Source organism: Pangasianodon hypophthalmus, chromosome 10 (genome assembly GCF_027358585.1).
Source record: "Pangasianodon hypophthalmus isolate fPanHyp1 chromosome 10, fPanHyp1.pri, whole genome shotgun sequence".
In the NCBI taxonomy this organism is placed as follows: Eukaryota; Metazoa; Chordata; class Actinopteri; order Siluriformes; family Pangasiidae; genus Pangasianodon; species Pangasianodon hypophthalmus.
This window is the reverse complement of record NC_069719.1, coordinates 7,290,306-7,312,550: the sequence shown is the minus strand read 5'-3', so window position 1 is coordinate 7,312,550 and position 22,245 is coordinate 7,290,306. Positions and strand designations below refer to the sequence as shown.

Here is a 22,245-nt window from a genome sequence, read left to right as displayed (position 1 = left end):
TCTTGTGTTGCTGGTTTCAATTATGTAGACTTGTATCTACGTAAATGTGTTTAGTTTTTAACACTGACATTTTTTCATTCACATTTTTTTTCATTTAAGCACAGACATTATCAGTAGCTTGTCAGCATTATCTAAGGAGCATACTATTCTAGGAAAATATTCAGCGATGGGGTGGTGTGATGCGACCCAGCACAAAGCCGGGTTACTTTTACCATTCAAAGTTGATTATTTTCCAATAACAGCACATGCCTCAGCATGTATTATAGATTATAAATTTATCTTTGTTAAACGAGACATTTATTTTGTAAAATCTGTTTATTATTAGTCTTAGATTATGCAGAATGTCTGCCATTGAAGTCCCTGTGTAAGCTGTTACTATAGAAACAAGAGAACAAGCTGCTGTTAGAGAAATTGAACCAACACATTCTGACCAATCAGATTTGAGAACTGAACAACGCTGCTTTACAAATTCGGGATATTTTAATATCAGTTTAATTATTATTATTATTATTATTATTATTATTATTATTATTATTATTATAGGCTGCTTTTTAATGCCTTACAAACTGCTACTGAGACACACAAACACACACACGCAAACACACATACTTTGTGCATAAATAATACTGTGCACTGTGCACTCTGCCAATATTATCTTAATCCTGATTAACAGAAATCATCACACCTTCTCTTATTTATCACAGGATCTCCCCACAGTGGTGTAAGATATAGCATTAATTTTCTTTTCGTGTGTGTGTGTGTGTGTGTGTGTGTGTTGCACACTCGGAGGATGAGAATGAAGTTGTTGATTTGTTTTCCTAAGCTCTCTGCGGCACACACTTGTATTGGATTTTCCTGCAGAGCTTAACTGTGCTTTCCTGATGTATGACTCTGTGTTTCTGAGTATGGTGCTTATAAAAGAGTATTGCCTTAAGAAAGGCATTGTTAATATAAAATATGTTTCTACTATTTTTCCTACCTTCAGTTTAATATTTTCTTTCTTCTTGACAGGGCTGATACATATATTAAAACAAATACCCTGACTCTGCTTCAAGCATTCTTGTGGTATTAATAATATGGATGTCTGATACTTATAAGTGATGTTATAATAAAAATAATTTTAGTTGCTTTTATGAGAAGTGGTATGAATGGTTTGGGTGAAGTGAAAAACTCTAGATACATTGTGAGGAATGTTAATAATGATAATTAATAAGCGGAATAAATTAGCAAATGGACTGGGTGGTAGAGATGGAACGTGTGGGATTTTTCTTAAAAACCTTAACAACAAATGTTTGTGGTCAGTTCAACACCTGATGGTTTTGATGAAAGGGCATGCTGTTATGGGAAGATAATCAACGAAAGGGTGGTGCGATGAAATCTGAAACAAAGTAGAGTTACTGTTACCAGTTGATTATTTTCCAGTAACAGCATGTCCTGAAGTGTTTTATTTCCTTTATACTCTCACCGCTGCGGCCCGGGTTCGATTCCCGGCCAGGGAACCGACCCCAGCCCCTGGGGTTGCGTGCAACAGGGTTACGTCACGAAGGGCATCCGGTGTAAAAACTGTGCCAAATCAAATACGCAGACCAATGATCCACTGTGGCGACCCATAACAGGAACAGCCGAAAGAACAACAACAACAATGAATGATTTTTCTTAATTTTTTTATCCGTTTTTAGTTACATTTAATGTTGTGGAATGTCCCTGAAACAAGTTAGTTGTCTCACCAGAAGACAATAGAGAAGCTGGGATGTGCAAAGTTCTCTGTCCTGTTGCGGAAAACTTACTGACTGTTGACACTGGAGACTCCTTCCATAAATATTAAATAGACGTCTGCTTACATAAAGCTTCACTATATCAGTGATGAATGATCAATTTCAATGAAGGATTCTTTCTTAAAATAACAGCATGTCTTTGTTTGAATAAACTGTCATTATTTTACTGGTTATTGCATCATAAATTACAATAGCCAATCATGTTTCAATATGCAAATTCCTTTCTTTCTTTCTTTCTTTCTTTCTACATCCTTATACTGTACTTGTCTCCATCACACTGTATGTCCTTGTTTTCCTTCTTTTTTATCTTTAGTTTTCTACATCCCATACTATACTTATGTCCTTCACTTTTTAAATAACTGCACGTTTTCTTTATTAGTTGTTTGTTAGTCGCAGATTATGTGGAGGGTCTGCCATGCAAGCTCATGTAAATTAGCTGTTACTATAGAAACAGAATATTTCTAGTGTATGTGACAGTATTGGGCACAGAGTCAAGATTTCACCAGAGCTAGGGTACAGGATTGAATAGTCGAAAATTAAATACTGATTTCAAGACTTTGGAATTATATGGTTCTCTCAAATGAGTTATAAATCTCTGATAACGGGAGATATATATATATATATATAATTTTTTTTTTTTTTATAGTACACTTACAGCATATGTGTGAGAAGTTTTCATGAAACTTTACATATTGCTTAAAAGTTGAAATGTCAAAACTCTCGATTTGGATCTTTGTCTCTTGTTCTTCATTTATTTTTGGTAGAAATGCTTTCAGCTATTATCTCTGCTTCATTATGATTAAGCCTTTCTATCTTTCCCTGTATTATCTCCTAAACTGCACTTACTATTTTTTTTCTTCTACACACATACATGCCTTTTGTGCCCTCAGCTACCACCCCCTCCCGCCCCCCTTATTTTTCATTTCCTCCCTTTCCTCTTGATTTTCGGTAGAGGGCTGAGTCACGCGTCACTGTTCACGCAGGCCCTGTAGGGCGCTCCATGAGTCACGGAGTCAGTGTGACGCACACTACAGGCTTCAGATCGCTGCTCTGTGCAGCCCTCCATCCCATAATGACAGTATCCGAGCTTCACTCTTATTTTTAAGAAGCTTTAATGATACAATCATTCTAATGCCTGTCAGTAGTAAAAGAACACATCTCGGTGGTGGGCCGTTCAGTCTGACGGTGAGCTGTTTTACTGCTCCCTGGTGTGTCTTCTGATTTGAATTAGTGGATTTTTGTGGATCCTGTTGATACAGTGTCCTGAGAGATGTGTGTTTAATGAGCAGATCGGCTGGCGTCAGGATTGAGATGGGGTCGAGAGCTACATGTGACTTCATTGCTCTCACTACTTTGCACACAATAGGCCTGATTTACTAAGTACACTCTCATCGAGGATAATTATGTTGCGTGGGGAGAAGACATTGCCCTTACAATTCATTTCTTGCAAACAATTACAGTATCTTATTAGTGTATTCTGAAGACTAATTTTTAACAATTAAGTCAGTCTTTTCAAGTAAAAGATGTAAAGATATTGTTTGCAAACGAGTGGAGCAGATAAACATTGCACTACAGTTGCACAAAAACGATTTTGTTTTATACTATTAACTAGACAGTCCTACATAAGAAAGCTGATGAGCCTAAACATCGTATTGTATTGTATGATTGAATGCTTTCAAGACAATTTGTTTGGAAAAAATTGGAGCATTTTTGAATAAACAGTTTTTATTTATTTTTTTTTTTTTTTAAGTTTATCGCATCATAAAATACAAGAGCCAATCATGTTCCAATATGCAAATGCAGCCTGTGCCTAAAGTTTCAGAGGTATATCTGTGGTCCTTTCAGTCCCATCCAGAGTGTATTTCCTTCCTCCATTCCATCCTTCGTTCCTACTGTTTGTCCTGTCTTTCTTTCTTTCTTATTTCTACCTGCCTTACTACCTCCCTTCCCTATCTTTCCCTTCTTTTTCCTTTCTCTTCTTTTCCCTTTTTTGCTGTTCTTTTCTCTTCCCTTTCCCTTCTTAAGTTTTTTAACATACCAACTATTCATAGCTTATTTTGCTGTTGAATTTTCAACTCTGATTGGTCAGAAGGTGTTGATTAATTTTCTACAACAGCAGCTCTGACAGTGGTTCTGGCTACGAAGCAAATCACACATTTTATTAATGTCCTTGTTCTACAATTATAAAAACTTGTATAATTGTTGATTCTCCAGTGTCGGCACTTTGTAATAGTCAGAGGTAAAACTGTAACTTTAGCTTTTCTAACGTGGGAAAATCTTCAGGACAGAGTGCTTTGTGGTGGCTCCATTTCTCTGCTTCTTGTGTTATTAACTCCAAGAGAGAGAGAAAAAAAAAGAGGCTGGTGATAACAAGAGCTAACTTGTTTTATGGACTTCAAACTACTGTGGTTTATGATGAACCAAACACTTCGGGACGTGCTGTTATTGGAACATAATCAACTTTGGAGTGCTAACAGTCCTTCATTTTTTTGACAGGCCGCATCACGCCTCCCTTTCATTTTTAGATATGTCACGTCCTTATTATTTTCCATCCCAAAGTTGATTATTTTCCAATATCAACACATCATAAAATGTTTAATTTCTTGCATGTCAACGGCTTAATTATTGTCCTTAAGGTTAATTCTTAATTCACAGATGAGTTCTTGGATATAATTATACACATTTCCCCAGGGATGATCTCAGTCAATAAAAATAATAGTTGTTTATTATAATGATTACAATCTGCAAAGCTTTTACCTACAGTTCTGTGCAAAAGTCTTAGGAACATGCAAAGAAATGCTGTAGAGCAAAGATGCCTTCAGAAATAATGAAACTGAATGTTTCTGCATTAAAAAAATAGTATAAATAGCAGTAAACAGTAATAAATGAAACAAAGTCAATATTTGGTGTGACGATCCTTCGCTTAAAAAAAAATATTAGTCTCAGGTACAGTGTGTGCAGTTTTATAAGGAAATGAGCTGTAGGTGTTACTGAGCATCTTGCAGAAGCAGCCACAGTTCTTCTGGAGACTTTGACTGTCGCACTTGCTTCTTATTTCTGCAGCAAAACCCAGCAGCCTTCATTATGTTTTTTTTGTCTGAAAAGTGTCTCTTATGTAACATGCTGCTTTCTTTACTGACATACAAACATTTTTCTGTAACATTTAATTTTGTGCTGGAAAACTAATGTTTGGAAATCTAAAATGTTTTTGTACTGAATCAATAATGTAGAAGTCATAAAATAAAAATCTATAACAAAGTTTGTACTAAAAAAAATAGGGTGTCTAAGACTTTTGCACAGTACTGTATTTCCACTAGTACTGGGCAGCGCTGTCATATTTCTCTTTAAATGCCTCTGTATACTGCATGTTATCATTTACCCAGTCACATATAGAAACTGAAAGAAATTATTGTTTGTTTTTTTTTTTTTTCTCTCGTCCTACTCAGTGGTCTCTCATTAGTGCATCCTTTGTGAACTTCCTGAGAAATTAATTGCAGTTTCTTTTCGTTTTCAGTTTTTTTTTTGTCGTTGTTGTTGTTGTTGTTGTTGTTGTTTTTATTATTTTTTAATCAGTATAATTTACTTTAACAATTAGATGGTTTAGTTGAGCAATCACAGCATGGTGCATTTTATTTATTATTCCTTTGAAGGACATGCCGATACTATAGCTCCTTTACATGAACACTTTGTGCATTCAGCTTGATAACAAACAGCTACTCCCACAATCCCAGCTCTTATTGCCTGTATTTGTTGAAGCAGAAAGGAAGAAAAGACACCAGAGACCAGGAGAAAAACAAAGACATAGAGAAATATAGAGCTGGGTTACATGATAGCAGCAGAATGCTATTGCACTCGTCTTGATTTTTTTGCCTTTTTGCTGTGATAAGTAGTCGTTAGTTAGTGATTAAAAATAGCCTGAGGCTTAGGCTTGTGCTTACTTTCAGTGTTTATGCAGACTCAAAGACCTGTTTCTGCTGAACCTCATGAAATGCAATTAGAACGAATAAAAGCTAAATACCGTAAATGATACCTATTTATTTTGGGTCATTTGTTTATACAATGGATAGAAAAATAGTCTATATACCGCTGTTAAAATTGCAGGTTTTTGTGAGGTAAAAAAATCAACAATCACATTCAAATTCATGTTCAAAAATAATTATCGTATACCGTTCAGTTAAGTGATTCTGATCAATTAAGTGATTCTGATTAACCTCGATTAAAGATTAGCTGTGTTTTTATAGGATTTTCTTGTATTCTTCTTGGTTTCATCCGACTGCTGAAGCCATGGTCTGCAAAGAGCTTACAGAGCATGTACGATCTCATTGAATTTCTAAAACATTAGATGTACCATGAAACAGCATGAATGCCATCGTCAACAAGAAGAGAAATTGGGGCACCACAATGACATTACCAAAACAGGACATGCCTCCAAAATTGATGAAATGACAAGAAGAAAACTTATCAGGGAGACTGTCAAGAGACCTACAGCAACATTAAAGTACTGGTCACTCCCTGTATGTGACAACAATCTCTTGTATTCTTTACATGTCTGAGCTGTGGGTAGGTTTACTAGATGGAAGGTCTTTCTTAGAAAACAACATCCAAACCATGTGGTAAAATGTTATGGCCTGATGAGACCAAGGTAGAACTTTTCAGGCATAATTCTAAAAGATATGTTTGGTACAAAAACAAGACAGCGTATCACCCAAATAACATCATGCCCATGGTGAAGCATGGTGGTGGCAGCATCATGCTATGGGCTGCTTCTCTTCAGCTGGGAGTGGGGTTCTTTTCAAGTTAAAGGGAATCATGAATAGCTCCAAATACCAGTCTATTTTGTCACAAAACTTGTAGACTGCGGTTAGACAGCTGACGATGAAGATAAATTTCACCTTCTAGTACGATAATGATCCAAAGCACAAATCCAAGTCAACAATGGCTTCCGAAGATCAAAGTTTTGGAATGGCCCAGTCAGAGCCCAGATCTAAATCTGGTTGAAAGCCTGCGGAATGACTTGGAGAGCACTGTGCACAGGAGATTCCCTCGTAATTTGATAGATCTGGAGCCTTTTTGCAAGGAAGAGTGGAATAAAATTACCAAATCAAGATGTGCTAAGTTGGTAGACTCTTACCCAAAGAGACTGAGTGCTGTATTACAAGAAAAAAAGGTGATTTTAACAAAGTATTAGTTAAGGAGTACATATACCTGTGCGAGTTTTTTTTTTTTTTTTTCCCCAAAAACATTTCTATTAGTTTTCCCCTTGAATTTTGTTTTTGCTATCTCTCATTAAAGGTGGAAAGAGATGAAATGATTGATCTTGGTTTTATGTTGTACATCACAAAAACCTGCCATTTTAACAAGAGTATGACTTTTAATATCCACTGTATCTTCACAAAATCTCATTGACTGTGTCAGGCTGAAAAGTGTGATAGAATACAAGTCAAGAAGAAAGTTGCCTTTTAGTTCTCTTTATACCACTATGCTTTCTCAAATCTGATTTATTTTCTATAACAGCAGCTCTTCCAGTAGCTTTAAATTCAGGAAAAGGGGAAATTTGTGGAGGAGGATTGTTGGTAACATGACAAGCAGGCTGGTGAGGAAACGACTGTTTATAGCTTCTATAACGTCTGTGTTTTGTTCCACATGAACTGTAACTAAATGGATAAATAGTATGATGTTTTGTTCTATTAGTACAATGAAGATTGTAATTGTAGGCAAATTCGTGTTGCGTAAGAGAAACACCAGGATGTGCTGTTATAGGAAAGTAATCCAATAATCAACAGTAACTCCACTTCTCGCTGGGCTGCACCACACCACCCAGAAACTGATTATTTTCCACACCCCTAAGTGTTTTATTCCTTAAAATTCAGCATATACAAGGCAAAACATGAATGCATTTTGTCAGCATTGTTGGAGGCAAATGGAATTAAAAAAAAAAAAAAAATCTGTACAACTACACTACTGTTTTGTTCTTTTGAAACTTACACCAGGGACCTGTAGTCATTGTGTGAGTGCATGCTCACCTCTCCTTTTCATGTGCATCAGAGATACACACAAACACGCACACACACTGGGTTATTATCTGCCTCTAGCTTTCCATCTTCTTCTTTTTTTTTTTAATTCTCTACTTGTTTGAGTTCAAATCAATACCCTGCTTTTTCCTCTCATCTGTCCAATTCATTGCTTTTCTGTTTCAGTATTTGCTGACCATCCCTTTGTCTCTGCTACTTTCATTTATTTATTTATTTATTCATTCATTCATTCATTCATTCTGGTTGGTCTGAAGGTTTAGCGTCAATAAAGGCGAGGTCCTTACCAACACTTGCAGGTGGAGCGGATGTTCAGACAGGTAATTAAAAGTCCATGTTGAACTTTAAATAAAAACTAACCCTTGCTTTGTTCACTTGCGATCTGCAACACTAATTATGGTAGGCAAGACATGCTTAAGTGGTTCAAATAGAGCTGGGGATTTACCTAGTTCTTGTAAACTTTGGTGCAAACAATGTGCTTTTAGAACCTTTTCTTTTTCTAGCTCACGTATCAAAATTAAAGCCCACAGGTTAAATACGGCCTGCTGCCTTGTTTCATTCGGGCCAAAGGAACTACGACTCAACATTTTCACGCTATCTAGAATTCACAGCAGACGTGTAGCATTGCGAGCGCCCGTGCTGCGTACACCCCAGTGTACAGCCCACGTGAGCTCGCAAACTTACTGTGCTGAAACGCTGGTTAAAATCAACACTCTTCTGCTGCTTTTGAATTCAAAAATTGGCTTTTTAATTTACTGAAGTAGAAGAACATGAGCAAGACAAAAGACATGAAATGGAGAAACACAGTTCCATGATAATGCATGGGTCTTGATTATTTTTTCTCTTTTGTTTCCTGTGCTAGATAATCATTATTAAGTGATTAAAAATAACCTCATGCCTATGCTTCTGTTTACTTTTAGTATTTATGTAGACTTAAAGGTCTGGTTCTGCTGAACCTCATAAAATGCAATTATAACAAATAACAATGAAATAACATCTGACTCACACATTTTTATTATGGCTCATTGGTCTTATTTGTTGGTATTTACAAGTCAAGAAGAAAGGCTTCTTCTAACTGAAAGGTGTTTAGGTTTTAGTTTCTCATCACGTGTTCGTCGTCTTGTGTAATTAAGTGACTGTAAATCCCAAAATGTGTCACCTAGTGTAGAGACATGAAAAAACAAATGTGTTGGAAAAAAAGAAATCTTTTGTATCGTGAAGAGAGATGGGAAATAAAGGACTCTTTGTGTGAGTTCTTCTTAAATCTCTTTCTTATTGTTATATGTTTTTGATATTTATAATCAATTTGATATCTATGATCACGCTATCTGGTTTTTCCTAGATGAGGATGGGTTTCCTTTTGAGTCTTGTTCCTCTCAAGGTTTCTTTCTTTTGTTGTCTTCACCACCTTTCGTCACCTCTGGCTTGCTCATTATAAATTAAAATAAAAATGTTATATCTGGATTTCTGTAAAGCCGCTTTATGACATTGTCCATTGTTAAATGTGCTATACAAATAAAATTAAATTGAATGTTTGTAACAGCTACAGTGCATTCAGGAAGTATTCAGACCTCTTCGTTTTTTCCCCCACATTTAATTATGTTGCAGCCTTAAGCTAAAATGCTTTTAATTCTTTTTTTCACATCAATCTACACTCCATATCCCTTAATGACAAAGCAAAAACCAGATTTGTAATAACTTTGAAAATGTATTAAAAAGAAAAAACTGAAATATCACGCTGACATAAGTATTCAGACCCCTAAGTCAGTACTTCGTTGAAGCACCTTTGGCAGCGATTACAGCATCAAGTCTTTTTGGGTATGATGCGACAAGCTTTGCACACCTGGATTTGGGGATTTTCTGACATTCTTCTCTGCAGATCCTCTCAAGCTCTGTCAGGTTGGATGGGGACCAACGGTGGATAGCCATTCTCTTCAGAGATGTTCGATTGGGATCAAGTCCGGGCTCTGGCTGGGCCACTCAAGGACATTCACAGAGTTGTCCTTAAGCCACTCTTACGTTGTGTTGGCTAGGGTCATTGTCCTGTTGGAAGGTAAACATTTGGCCCTGAGCAGTCTGAGCAGTCTGGAACAGGTTTTCATTAAGGATATCTCTGTATTTTGCTGCATTCAGCTTTCCTTCTACCTTGACCAGTGCCGCAGTCCCTGCCACTTAAAAACACCCCCACAGCATGATGCTACCACCATGCTTCACCGTTGGGATGGTATTGCGCCGGTGATGTGTGGTGCCTGATGTCTTCCAGACATGAGGCTTAGAATTGAGGCCAAACAATTCAATCTTCATTTCACCAGACCAAAGAATCTTGGTTCTCACGATTTTTTGCTAATTCCAAAGCGGGCTTTCGTGTGTCTTGCACAGAGGAGAGGCTTCAGTCTGGCCACTCTGCCATAAAGCCCAGATCGGTGGAGTGTTGCAGTGATGGTTGACCTTCTGCAAGTTTCTGCACTCTCCACACATGATCTCTGGAGCTCAACCAGTGTGACCATTGGGTTCTTGGTCACCTCTCTTTCCGAGGTCCTTCTCCCCTGATTGCTCAGTTTGGCTGGGTGGCCAGCTCTAGAAAGAGTCCTGGTTGTTCCACACTTCTTCCATTTAAGTATTATGGAGCCTTCCACAGATCTGTGCCTTGACACAATTCTGTCTCTGGGCTCAGCAGGCAGTTTCTTTGACCTCATGGCTTGGTTTTTGCTCTGATCTGCATTTTCAGCTGTTAGACTTTATATAGACAAGTGTGTGCCTTTCCAAATCATGTCCACTCAGTTGAATTTGCCACAGGTGGACTCCAATCAAAGTGTAGAAATATCTCAAAGATGATCCAGAGAAATGAGATGCACCTGAGCTAAACTTCAAGTGTCATATCAAAGGGTCTGAATAATTATATTAATGTGATATTTCTGTGGTGTTTTTTTCATTTTACTAAATTTGCAAAGATATCACATATCTGGTTTTTGCTTTGCTCATTATGGGGTATGGAGTGTAGATGTGGGGGAAAAAAAATTAAAAGCGTTTTAGCATAAGGCTGCAGCATAACAAAATATGAAAAAAAATGAAGGGGTCTGAATACTTTCTGAATGCACTGTATGAGCCCTAGTTGACCAGTAGGCGTAAATCAAGTGGGCTAGACAACTAGTCTTTTTTCATAGTTAAGGAAAAAACTGCTTAACGCATTACACTTCACACAAAATTATATTAAAATGAAGACTAAAAATATACCTATCTAGCATAGCCTTAAGCAATGTGCAATTAACTGCAGAATTTTTTTCATGTAGTCTGAAATATTACAGTTAAACAACTTTTTTTTTTCCATTTACCTGCATTTCTTTAGTCTGGTAAAAGTCATAATATTTGTGTATTGACAGGAGCATCATCACTGCTCTTCACTCAACTGATCTCGATTTACTCTTAAAACACTGCAGAAAGAATGACTGATTAAATCAGTGTTTTTTGATCTTTTGGCTTTTTTTGGATCAGCATTCAAAAACATTTTCCACTGCCATTTCTTACAGTGTAAGCGACGACACGTGTGCATAGATGATTTGACAGCTGGTATTTATACAGTTTACAAACTGAATCTATTAATGTCCATTTTGCCATGGCAAATATCCAAAAACTTGATCAAAGCAAAACGTTCACTGCATGAGGAAAGCAATATATTTTGCTCTTAAACTAGCAATTAAAATACATTTAAACAGTGTTTGTTGGACTGGTTTCTTATTTACGTAATGTGATCTTTGCAGAAAGCTTCAGTAAGTTTAGGAAGTAAATGAAATATTTTTCTGTAGAAAAAGAATGATGTTTTTCTTAGAATAGAGGTGTCAAAATACAGCCTGAGACCACACTGAATTTTTTTTTTCATTTAAAATTGGAAACAGATGGTTTTAGAATTTTGAAATATTTAAAACAAAGAACATAAATGTTCAATATCTTGAATATTTAATATGCAAGATTCTGCCTATTTCTAGGTCCCTATTTAAATGTAAGCAAATGTGTGATATTGACCATGTTAACTGCTTCGTACAAAAGGTCAGATTTTCCTCATACCTAATCACTTCTGTTGAAGCATGTGTTCAGACGACACTCCGATGGATTTAATTTACAATAGATCATAAGATTTTGCACAAACTTGTGGAGTCCATGCCAGCTTGAGTGCAAACTTTCATTAAAGAAAAAAAGGATGTATCAAATACACATATACACAAACACACGTAAACAGTAATGCTTTGGTCGAGTTAACACAGGAGTTCTTCTGAGGTTGTGCTGCAAAACGAGTAAATGTTCTAGAATCTGCCAGTCAGGTTGACTTTGTGTTTTTGTTCATTACACACTAAAGGTTTCTCAGTACAACTGGCATGTACGAGTCGTCATAATTCAATATTAAGTCTACAAATCTGACTGTTTTTAATGTGCGGTCAGAGGCAGGACACCGGCGTCATCATCATAGTTCTAAGCAGAGCTCATAGGACAGGATGGCAATGTCAAAGTTGCCATTAATTGCCTTCTCTGTTTATTTTTTGCTTTATTTTTCTCTCCGTGTGGTGTTACATTGTCACGTTCGCCTTGTGGTTTGATTCTGTGTCTTGTCTCCGCCCCTGTCTTGTCATTTGTTTATTTTCCTATTGTGTTATGATTGTGCCCACCTGCTACCTGCTCGGTTACTGATCAGTTTGTCTATTTATGTGTCTTTGTTTCATTTTCTCATTCATGTTCGGAGCCTCCAGAAAGTATTCAGCCCCCAGTGATTATTTCTCTAACAAGATCAGGCCAAACTGAGCGATTGGATGAGAAGTGCACTTGTCAGTGTCCAAGAGTCTAGCTACAACACTGAAGCGGTTATAAAGCTCAACAATATCATCAGCTCTTCACAGCTCTGGCCTCTATGAGAAAGTGGCCAGAATCTGAGAGCTTTTAGAAAGAAAAAAAAAAAAAAGATTTTCTGGTCTGATGAGTTGAGCCATTTGGTCTAAAGCTAAAGCATAATGTTTAATGCAAACCAAATACAGCCCAAAACCCATGTAACACCATTTCTATGCCAAGCACGGTGGTGGTAGCATTATATTCTAGGGTTGATTTTCAGTGGAAGGTACTGGAAAGCTTGTTACCATCACAGACAAAATGGATGGAGCCAAATTCTTGAGGGCAACCTGTTCCAATCAGACATCTTAGGACAAAAATATATGTTCCAACAGGACAATGAGCCAAAGCACAGGGCAGAAACTACAAAGGAATAGAATGAATGAATGAATGAATGAATAGGTTTGTGTTTTGGAAAGGCTGAGTCAAAGCTTAGAAAATCTATGGCATGACCTGAAAATTGCTGTCTACCAACATTCTCCATCTAACTTGGCAGGGTTGGTGAAAATTTGCATTGAGGAATGGAAGAAAATGCCAAAATCAAAATGTGGGAAGCAACTCAAATCTGTAATTGCTTCAAAAAGACAATTCACACTGACTACTTAGCAAGTAAACAATGAGACATCATGAGGAAAGAGAAATATCAGGGTAACTAATCAAGGGCAAGGTAAACTAAACAAGGGCTAGACTAAGAACAGGTGCACGCATTAGGGAACAGACCAATGATGAGACAAGGATGGAGACAGAACCAAAAATAAATAAATTCAGTTCAATTCAATTTTATTTGTATAGTGCTTTGAACAATGGCCATTGTCACAAAGCAGCTTTAGAGAAATATATTAATTCAGGATATAAATTTTAAATTTAGAAATTTATCCATAATGAGCAAGCCAGAGAAGTTCGCACAGGTACTGCAGCGCGAGACCATTCAGTGCTTTATAGGTCAATAGTAGTATTTTATAATCAATACAAAATTTGATTGGAAGCCAATGCCGTGTGGGTAAGACAGGGGTGATGTGATCATATCTTCTGGTCCTAGTAAGGACTCTTGCTGTATTCTGGACTAACTGGAGCATCCAGACAGTAACAAAAGCTTGAACTAGTTTTTCTGCATGATGTAGTGACATTATATTTCTTATCTTAGCAATATTTCTGAGATGAAAGAAGGCTATCCCAGTAATATTATCTATGTGAGCTTCAATTGAAAGACTGGAGTCAATAATCACACCAAGATCTTTTACTACTGCACATGATGAAACAGAAAGGCCATCCAGAGATAGTATGTAATCAGAAACCTTACTTGTAGCTGCATGTGGTCCTGTACAAGTACTTCTGTCTTGTCAGAGTTAAGTAGGAAGTTAATAAGCATCCAGTGTCTAATGACCTTTACACATTCCTCAACTTTATTAGCTGGTGTCTCTTATCTGGCTTTGCTGATAACAGAGGAAGCTAATACGGTGTTTATGAATAATTTTACCCAGAGGTAGCATATATAAAGATGAAAGCAGTGGGCCTAAAACAGAACCTTGTGGAACACCAGACTTTACCTTAGTATGCATAGTCACCATTTACATCTACAAACTGATAACGATCAGTCAAATAAGACCTGAGCCAGGAGAGGTCTGTTCCTTTAGCAGCATTTCTTATTCTTAATAAGTAAATAAATAAATAAATAAATAAAACAAATGCCTATGTTCTGAAGCACTCTCAGTGCTGGGGAAACACTCTGTGTGCTGATGGAGAATTCGTGACACTGTTTGGAAATGTAGTTCTTCCACAAGATGTACGCTGAGCTAGCTACTAAATTAGTTATCACTTGCATTAGGGGAAATAAATATTACTCATATTCTTCTGTAATTGTAGCATTGATTTTCTTTTCTGAGCTTTTATTGAATCATGCATGACTGAGCTTTAAAGGCGTTCTTCTGAGCCTTGTTCCTTTGTATTCTCTCCTCACTGCCCTTGATGGTTTAGTGTTACACAACTATTCATCAGGCCTGTTCTGCAATTTTGCAGATGTTGAGAGGTGAGAGGTAGTCTTTTTAATTCTTTCATTTGTGGTAAGTTGATTGTTTCTGCCCTGTAGAGGTTCAGTGATTTCATCCACTCCTTAAAGGTTTGAGATTTTTGTTTTTTTTTTTGACTCCTGAATTGAGGTAGTTTTTCCTCTTTCAGATTGCAGTTGTTTTGTTCCATCAGCATGGTTGAAGCTGATTGCTAAGAACAGCATTGTTTGTTGCATTCTGTCCCCCTAAGTTATCCCACTTGTTTAATTTCACTTTAATTTGCTTCCCTTAGGGCATGCAAAGAAGCCAAATGGTTTCTTGAAAGAATTGAAAAGTGAGCATACGCTGTCTCTAAAGGCAGTGCTGATAAAAATAATTAACTCAGCTGTTTATTTTTATTGGAATTTGGAGTATTGCTTCCTAAATGTGCAAAATACAGGGTGATGTCAATGAAAATATATTAATTTAGCACCCACAGTATGATTTAAAGTCACTTTGAGGTGGGTTTTGAGTGTATACATTGATACAACCAAAGGGCAGGTATTAAATATGCGGTATTTGAATTTTACTACAAATGATTAATGTCTTGACTGATTCTTACCATGGGTTTATATTTGAGATTCAATGCCAGTAACATTTAAATTAAGCCTGGTAAAAGGCTTTCATTAACAAACACCATGTGAACAGGATACATTTGTGTCTACATTCTTTTATTTTATATTCACATCATACTTGATATTTTGAATAGTTATTTAATATCTCACCACCTTCAGTCTTGGTTGTACATGACACTATTTCTGCACTGTGAAGGTGCAGCGATTTCATCCACAGTTTTTTGGTTTTTTTACTCCTGAATTGTGGTCATTTTTCTCTTTCCATGTGCAGGAAAGTTGAAGCTGATTACTAAGAACAGCACTGTTTGTTGCATTCTGTCCTCCTAAGATATCCCACTTCATTTTAATTACTTACTTAATTTTAATTCATTTTGCTGTGAATTGCTTTCCTTACTCCGTGCAAAGAAACCAAAGGCTTTCTTAAAAAAAACGAAAAGTGAGCAGCCCTCGTCTCTAAAAGCAGCGTTGATAAAAATAATTGACCCTGCGGTCCACCTTTCTTTTCTGTCTGCTATTAAAAATATGAAAATGGTCTTAACTGTATTATAACTTAACTTTAGACTGAAGTGGGCCTTATTCTTTATGCCATAAGTGTTCTGTAATTAATGTGCTGTTTAAAGGCCATCTGAGTCTCCAAAAGAGGCACAAGTTATAGAGGCTGCATTTAGTTCATGAAATGTGAAAGGCATTTAATCAGACAGCCTTTCCTTGCCTACACTGTCCCCCCCTTAAGACATGGTGCATGGTTATCCATTAGCCTCTAACTTGTTTCATTAATGAACTCCTTGGCCCATGAAGGTCTCTGAATGTGAGGGCTTAATGACATCATGTCCCAAATTCATTTGGAAAGGCATTAAAGGCCTGACCTGACTCCTCCTGCTGTGTCTGATCTTGCCCTTTTAAGTGGTGGGGATGAGGGTTTTAGGTCTCTTCTCATGGCACACACTTTTCCATCACTGTGCTTCATTAATATTGGGCAGAGTTACATTCACTGGCTTTGAAGTGCACTTAATGCACTTCAAATCAGGCCATGTGGTATTTCTTTCCTTCCAATTTCTGTATAAACTGATGACTGGAATCAAATAAGTATAATGAAGTTAATTTGTAAAATGTACATTTAGCCCCTGATTTATCAAACATTTTCTCTAAATATGCTTACTACCAGCGTCTATATGGGATTGTGTATTTCACATGAGGACTAAAGCACATCTTTTTTTTTCCCCAGTCTGGGGGTGCTTCTATCAAAAGGTGCGAAATACAGGGTGGTCTCCAGGAAAGTAGATTTATTTACCAGATACAGTGCGATTCATTAAAGTCACAGTGGATGCTTTCACATATGCAATGTTTGGTGCATTTGAATCATAGCTTGGTGCATTTTCCTCTTTGGTGTGGTTCGTTAGTGCAGGTAAGAACACAGAAATCAGACTCGGGTGCGGACCAAAACAACTGGTCTCCATCAACTCACGGAGATGGTCTTGGTACGGTTACAGTCTGTCTCCAGAGTGGTTCGATTGCTGTGAGAATGCAATTCGATTCTGAGTCAGCCCAAATACAGGAAGTGAACCAAACCTGCCGTCTGTTTAGGCTTGACATTTTTCTGTAGATGTGAACTGCTAAACTGAGCTGTGAGCCACAAACTCAGTCAAAGAACCGAGGTAAGTGCTGCGGAAATGCGATGTTCTCTGGAGATTTGACGAGCAACAAGAGTAAATAAAAGGTGGATGCGATACACAAAATGTTCTAAAGTAAATTCTAGTAATTTCTATAATTGTAATATATTGAGTGTGCCTCCGTGTTCTGCAAAGGTTTGTTTGCTTTTTTCCATTGTCATGAACGCATGAAATTGTGTTTGAATTTTGTCCGTTATTTTGGGGTAAATTGACAGCATTGAAGTAACTAATGTGCCTCCACCAGCCATTACTTTGTTCACTGCTCAATTCTCAAAGTCATGTTTATGCTTTATATTACTTTGCACAACTCAAACCTTGGAGATCTGAAATATCTGAATGTGCATGCATGTGAGTTTTTGTGGGTGATTTTTATAGCATCAGCAAAAAGCAAGATTTGTCAAGAAAGCTTGTGGTCATTTTCTCCACCCTTTACTACTTCTACTGTAGCTTCTGAACAATACATCCCTATTTTTCTCATCATCACCATTTTTATCTTTAATATCATGATCTCTTTCCTTTCCAGGTGCTCTGTCACGCAGCTGTTCCACATCCTCCTCCTCTCTGGACTACAGACACGCCCCTGCCCTCCACCCTCCAATCCCTGCACCTCGTCAGAGACGTCCCCTTCGTCCTAGGCAAGAATGGACGCCTCCTAACTCCAGATCTACTCCTCCACCATCCTCGCAGTGTGGTACTGTCACACACATGCTTATCTCTGCTTCTGGAAACCAGCTAGGAGTGTGTTACCCTTTACAGATAAGGCTCATGAGCATGGCTTATCTACAGCAGTGCAAAGTGTCCCGAGTAGATTTGCGATTTAGGCACTTACCCACATGAATGGCCCAGATGGATCAGTCCATTTACATAAGCGCAGTGATAATTACTGCTGCCACTGCGATTATGGTGTTATTGATGATTGAAAATAATGTTTGTTGATAACAGAGAATGCGGATAGTATTTGATGTTGGTTGAGCAATGATTGCAGGATTAATGATGTCTTTGTAGTGGAGTGAAAATATTATGATGATGTGATGGATGAAGATGAGCTCTGGGTGTGTGTTTTTAGGCACGGCACGCAGCAGGACTCCATCAGCCTGCAGCTCAGTATCAGATGTTCCCATGTTGCGTTTGGGAGAGCGAGTTCTTGTGATCGGTCAGAGGACGGGAGTTGTCCGATTCTGTGGCAAGACCAGCTTTGCCCCAGGTAGGCCTCTCTGACCATGGACCTGACTCGTCACCATCATGTTTAGGAATATAAAGCAAAACCAAAAAAAAACATCCAGCGAGCGTCAGTTCTGCGAGTGGATGAGGAAAGGTCAGAGGAGAATGGCCAGCATGGTCTGAGTTGACAGGAAGGCTATAGTAACTCAAATAGCTACTCTTTACAACCGTGGCGAGTAGAAAAGCATCTCAGAATGCGCAACATGCCGAGACTCAGCAAACAGACTAATAGGTGTGAAAAGGCTCCAGCTTGTCCCCTGAAGTGTTCTTCAGTTTGTACCTCTCTCTTATCACAGAGGGTTTTCTTCAGGAAAGGATGCAAGCAGAATCTCTTTTGGAAGCTAGAAATTTGAGCTTAGATTTCTCTTACCAGGAGGCTCTTACAAAAATACATGACCAAACAAACTCAAGCCAGAAAAAAAAACACTTTTATTTTATTTATAACTGAAAACTTTGGGCTGCTTCTAGCCTGAAGTTATAATGCATTCTTATCAAAAGTCTAAATTGCCAAAATGAAAAAAAAATAAATAAAATAAATGAATAAAGAATAAAATACAACATAACATGAACAAACTAAACTCCCCAAAATAACAGGAATAAACAATGCATTTTTGAGCGCATAAATATTTAAGGCCTTCTGGAAATGTCCAGGATTTATATCTACTATTTAGGTAAACGATTTTCTCCTCATACCAAGTGCAATCGATCGGCAAAACACATTTGGTCTTTAAAGTATTGTTCAAGCTGCATGGCTAAATCACTGACCTTAAACCATATCAGGTTCTAAATCATTTTAAATGGACTTTATTTTTGCTTCTGGATGCCACAGTGCTAAAAATGTGAGAAATATCGCAGAGCTAAGAAACAGCACAAATTAAAGCCTGAATAACTTTCTTCTTCAGCACATAGCATGGTACCAGTGTGTGCAAACATCACTCAAGTAGGAGGTGTGGGCCAAAGTTTAAAGGCACAAGTGTTTGCTGAAAGTGATTCGCATGATAATTAGGGAATCTCTAAAGGGCCATGGATAGAAATATTCACTTTATTTTCCAGTGATAAGGTCATCACCTGCCTATTAATTGGAGCTATAGAGCTTTTTATTCTTGGAATTTTCACAGCCTTAGATAGACTCGTATCATTAAGACCAATGAAAGAAAAGGTGATTATATTTGCCCAAATCTGCTGGATTGATGTGATGCAATTTGAAAGTGAAGTTTACCCCATATTTATACGATGAGTTAAACGCCTGTCCAATCTTATCTGCAAAAAAGTGTGTCTGGCGACAGGTTTTCATTCCTGCTGAATAGGAGACACACGTAATAGTCATTTAAAGACCAAGTTGAATTGATTAAACAAGCAGAATCAGATGTGACTCCTGCTTGCTTGGAATGAAAATCAGCAGCCACATTTGCTCTTTTGCGAATAAGATTGAAAACCCCCTTGTATTAAACCATGAGAGAGACGTGGCGCCAGAGACATGTATCAACATTCTACACAGCTTTTACACATATATGCTTTGCTATAATGCAAAAATATATGTGCACCCTTAAATTTACCCTGCTCTTACCGGACCATGTTTGTCTTTCATTAGGACAGTGAGCACGCACAAATTTATCCTGCATGCTCACAAAACTTTTTGCGTTCTAACTTTGTTTTTAATGCCACAACACCACCAGGAGTCATGAACAAGCTAGAATAGGTTACAGATTTGCTGAGCATGGTGTCTCCAAATGAGTAATCGCAAAAACAGGCAAGGAAGCACAGGTGGGCTTTTTGCAACTGTGAAAAAATAAATAATGTGCACGTATTTGCATAAACTTTAGAAGGATACAAAGAATAAAAGAAGCCCAAGGGCCATCATAGTAATGTAATGCATTCCCTCTGTAATTTCAAGGGTTTGATAGACTGACAAACCGGACAGCCAGAACAATCTTGAACCTATTCCCTGGCTGTGTTCGGACTGTTACGTTTTAACACTTAATGAAACAATATTCAAGCTTCCTCATGGAAGTAGATAGCTTGCATTAAGAGCTGTCAGGTGAGGTGAGGTGATGTACAGTATACAGTTTAAATAAACTGTTTTCTAAACCTCAGAGTGCCGCTTATACTCCTCTATTTCCAAGTGTTCGATATGTAAGGAGTAAAACACTTTGGGGACCTGCTGTTCTCGGAAAATAATCAATGACTGGGTGGAGTGATGCAGCCCAGTGCAAAGTGGAGTCAATGTTTCCACCTGAAAAGTCATTATTTTCCAATAAAAGCACATCCTGAAGTGTTTTGTTCCTCTTATACCACAGGAATTTTCCAACACTTAGAATTATTTATTTATTAAAGAATGACGCTTCATATTTTTTTTTTTAAATCTGTTTATAGTTATGTGTAATATTGTGGAATGTCTGTGAAACAAGTTGTTCCTATATGAATTAGAAACAATATAAATCATACACAGTATATAAATATATAAATAAAATAAAATATAGACAGTATAGCTTATATCTATAATCATTACAAATATATAAGCTGTAAATAGTAAAAATTTTAAACAGTATTAACTATAAACAGTATAAACTATAAATAGTATAAACTAAAGTATATGGACAAAAGTTTGTGCACACCTGACCATCACAGCCGTATGTGGGCTTTCTCCAAACTTTTCCAAAGTTTGAAGCACACAATTGTATCAGATGTCTTTGTATGCGGTAGCATTACAATTTCCCTTCACTGGAACTAAAGGTCCCAAACCTGTTCCAGCATGACAGTGTCACTGTGCATAAAGTGAGGTCCATAAAGACATGGTTTGCCTAAGCTGGAGTGGAGTGACCTGCACAGAGCCCTGACCTCAACCCCACTGATCTCCACTGGGAAAAACTGGACCGACTGCACCCCAGGCCTCCTCGCCCGACATCAGTGCCTGAACTCACTAAAGCTCTTGTGGCTGAATGAGTACAAATCCCTACAGCCACGCTCCAAAATTTAGTGGAAAGCCTTCCCAGAAGAACGGAGGTCATTATAACAACGAAGGGGATTAAATCTGCAATGGATGTTCAGCAAGCACACATGGGTGTTATGGTCAGGTGTCCACAAACTTTTGGCCATACAGTGTATAAACAGTATAAAGTATAAACTATAAATACTATAAATGTAAACAGAATAAACTATAAACACTAAACTATAAACAATGAGCACTATAAAATATAAACAGTATATACTCTTAACATTATAAACTATAAACAGTATAAGCCATATAAACAGTATAAACTATAAATACTATAAACTATAGACAGTATAAACTATAAATACTATAAACTATAGACAGTATAAACTATAAATACTGTAAACTATAGACAGTATAAACTATAAATACTATAAACTATAGACAGTATAAACTATAAATACTATAAACTATAGACAGTATAAACTATAAATACTGTAAACTATAGACAGTATAAACTATAAATACTGTAAACTATAGACAGTATAAACTATAAATACTGTAAACTATAGACAGTATAAACTATAAATACTGTAAACTATAGACAGTATAAACTATAAACTTTGTAAATATCCATTTTATATCCATTTATGTGGACCGGTATACATGGCAGTTGTTACTATAGAAACGATAAGGTATCAGAAACAGTGCACTAGTATAAACCTGTGATTTACTTTACTGCTTTAGAAAATGAATCAACCCTCTGACCAATCAGAATAGAGAATTCAGCAGTGCTGTGGTATAGTAAAATATATCACACTGAATATTGGATATATAATGGTCAGTCATTATAGATATATCAGTGTAAATAAATAAGTACGTAGAGTTCTGTAATCAGTAAATCATGTCATGTCACTGCAGCTTTACTACAGGATGTTCACTGTGTTTGGACCTCTTTTAGGAATATAAAATAGTATCACTGCCATCTTATTGAATTGCTGTCCACATGACTGTGTTCGGTACTTAGCAGCAGTTATTGCAGATAAGTGTTTACTCAGTGTAATTGGTGGCATAATGGAACAGGGCTACGACACTATCAGGAGCATAAAGCGAAACTGAAGAGCTA

General features: G+C 37.1%; 1 protein-coding gene across 5 annotated transcripts in view; it reads left to right on the top strand.

The window, feature by feature from the left end:
- zgc:103755 (uncharacterized protein LOC449988 homolog) overlaps positions 1-22,245 on the top strand; it is a 65,880-nt gene that overhangs the window by 31,711 nt on the left and 11,924 nt on the right. For 3 of the 5 annotated variants that reach the window (XM_034308362.2, XM_053237616.1, XM_034308361.2), the window contains 3 exons: positions 8,062-8,124; positions 17,490-17,657; positions 18,033-18,170. In XM_034308362.2, the coding sequence (XP_034164253.2) occupies positions 8,062-8,124; positions 17,490-17,657; positions 18,033-18,170 (369 nt within the window). Of the gene's footprint in view, positions 1-7,972; positions 8,125-17,489; positions 17,658-18,032; positions 18,171-22,245 lie in introns of those variants that run through there. The other 2 variants (XR_008302535.1, XM_034308363.2) reach the window with 2 other exon arrangements.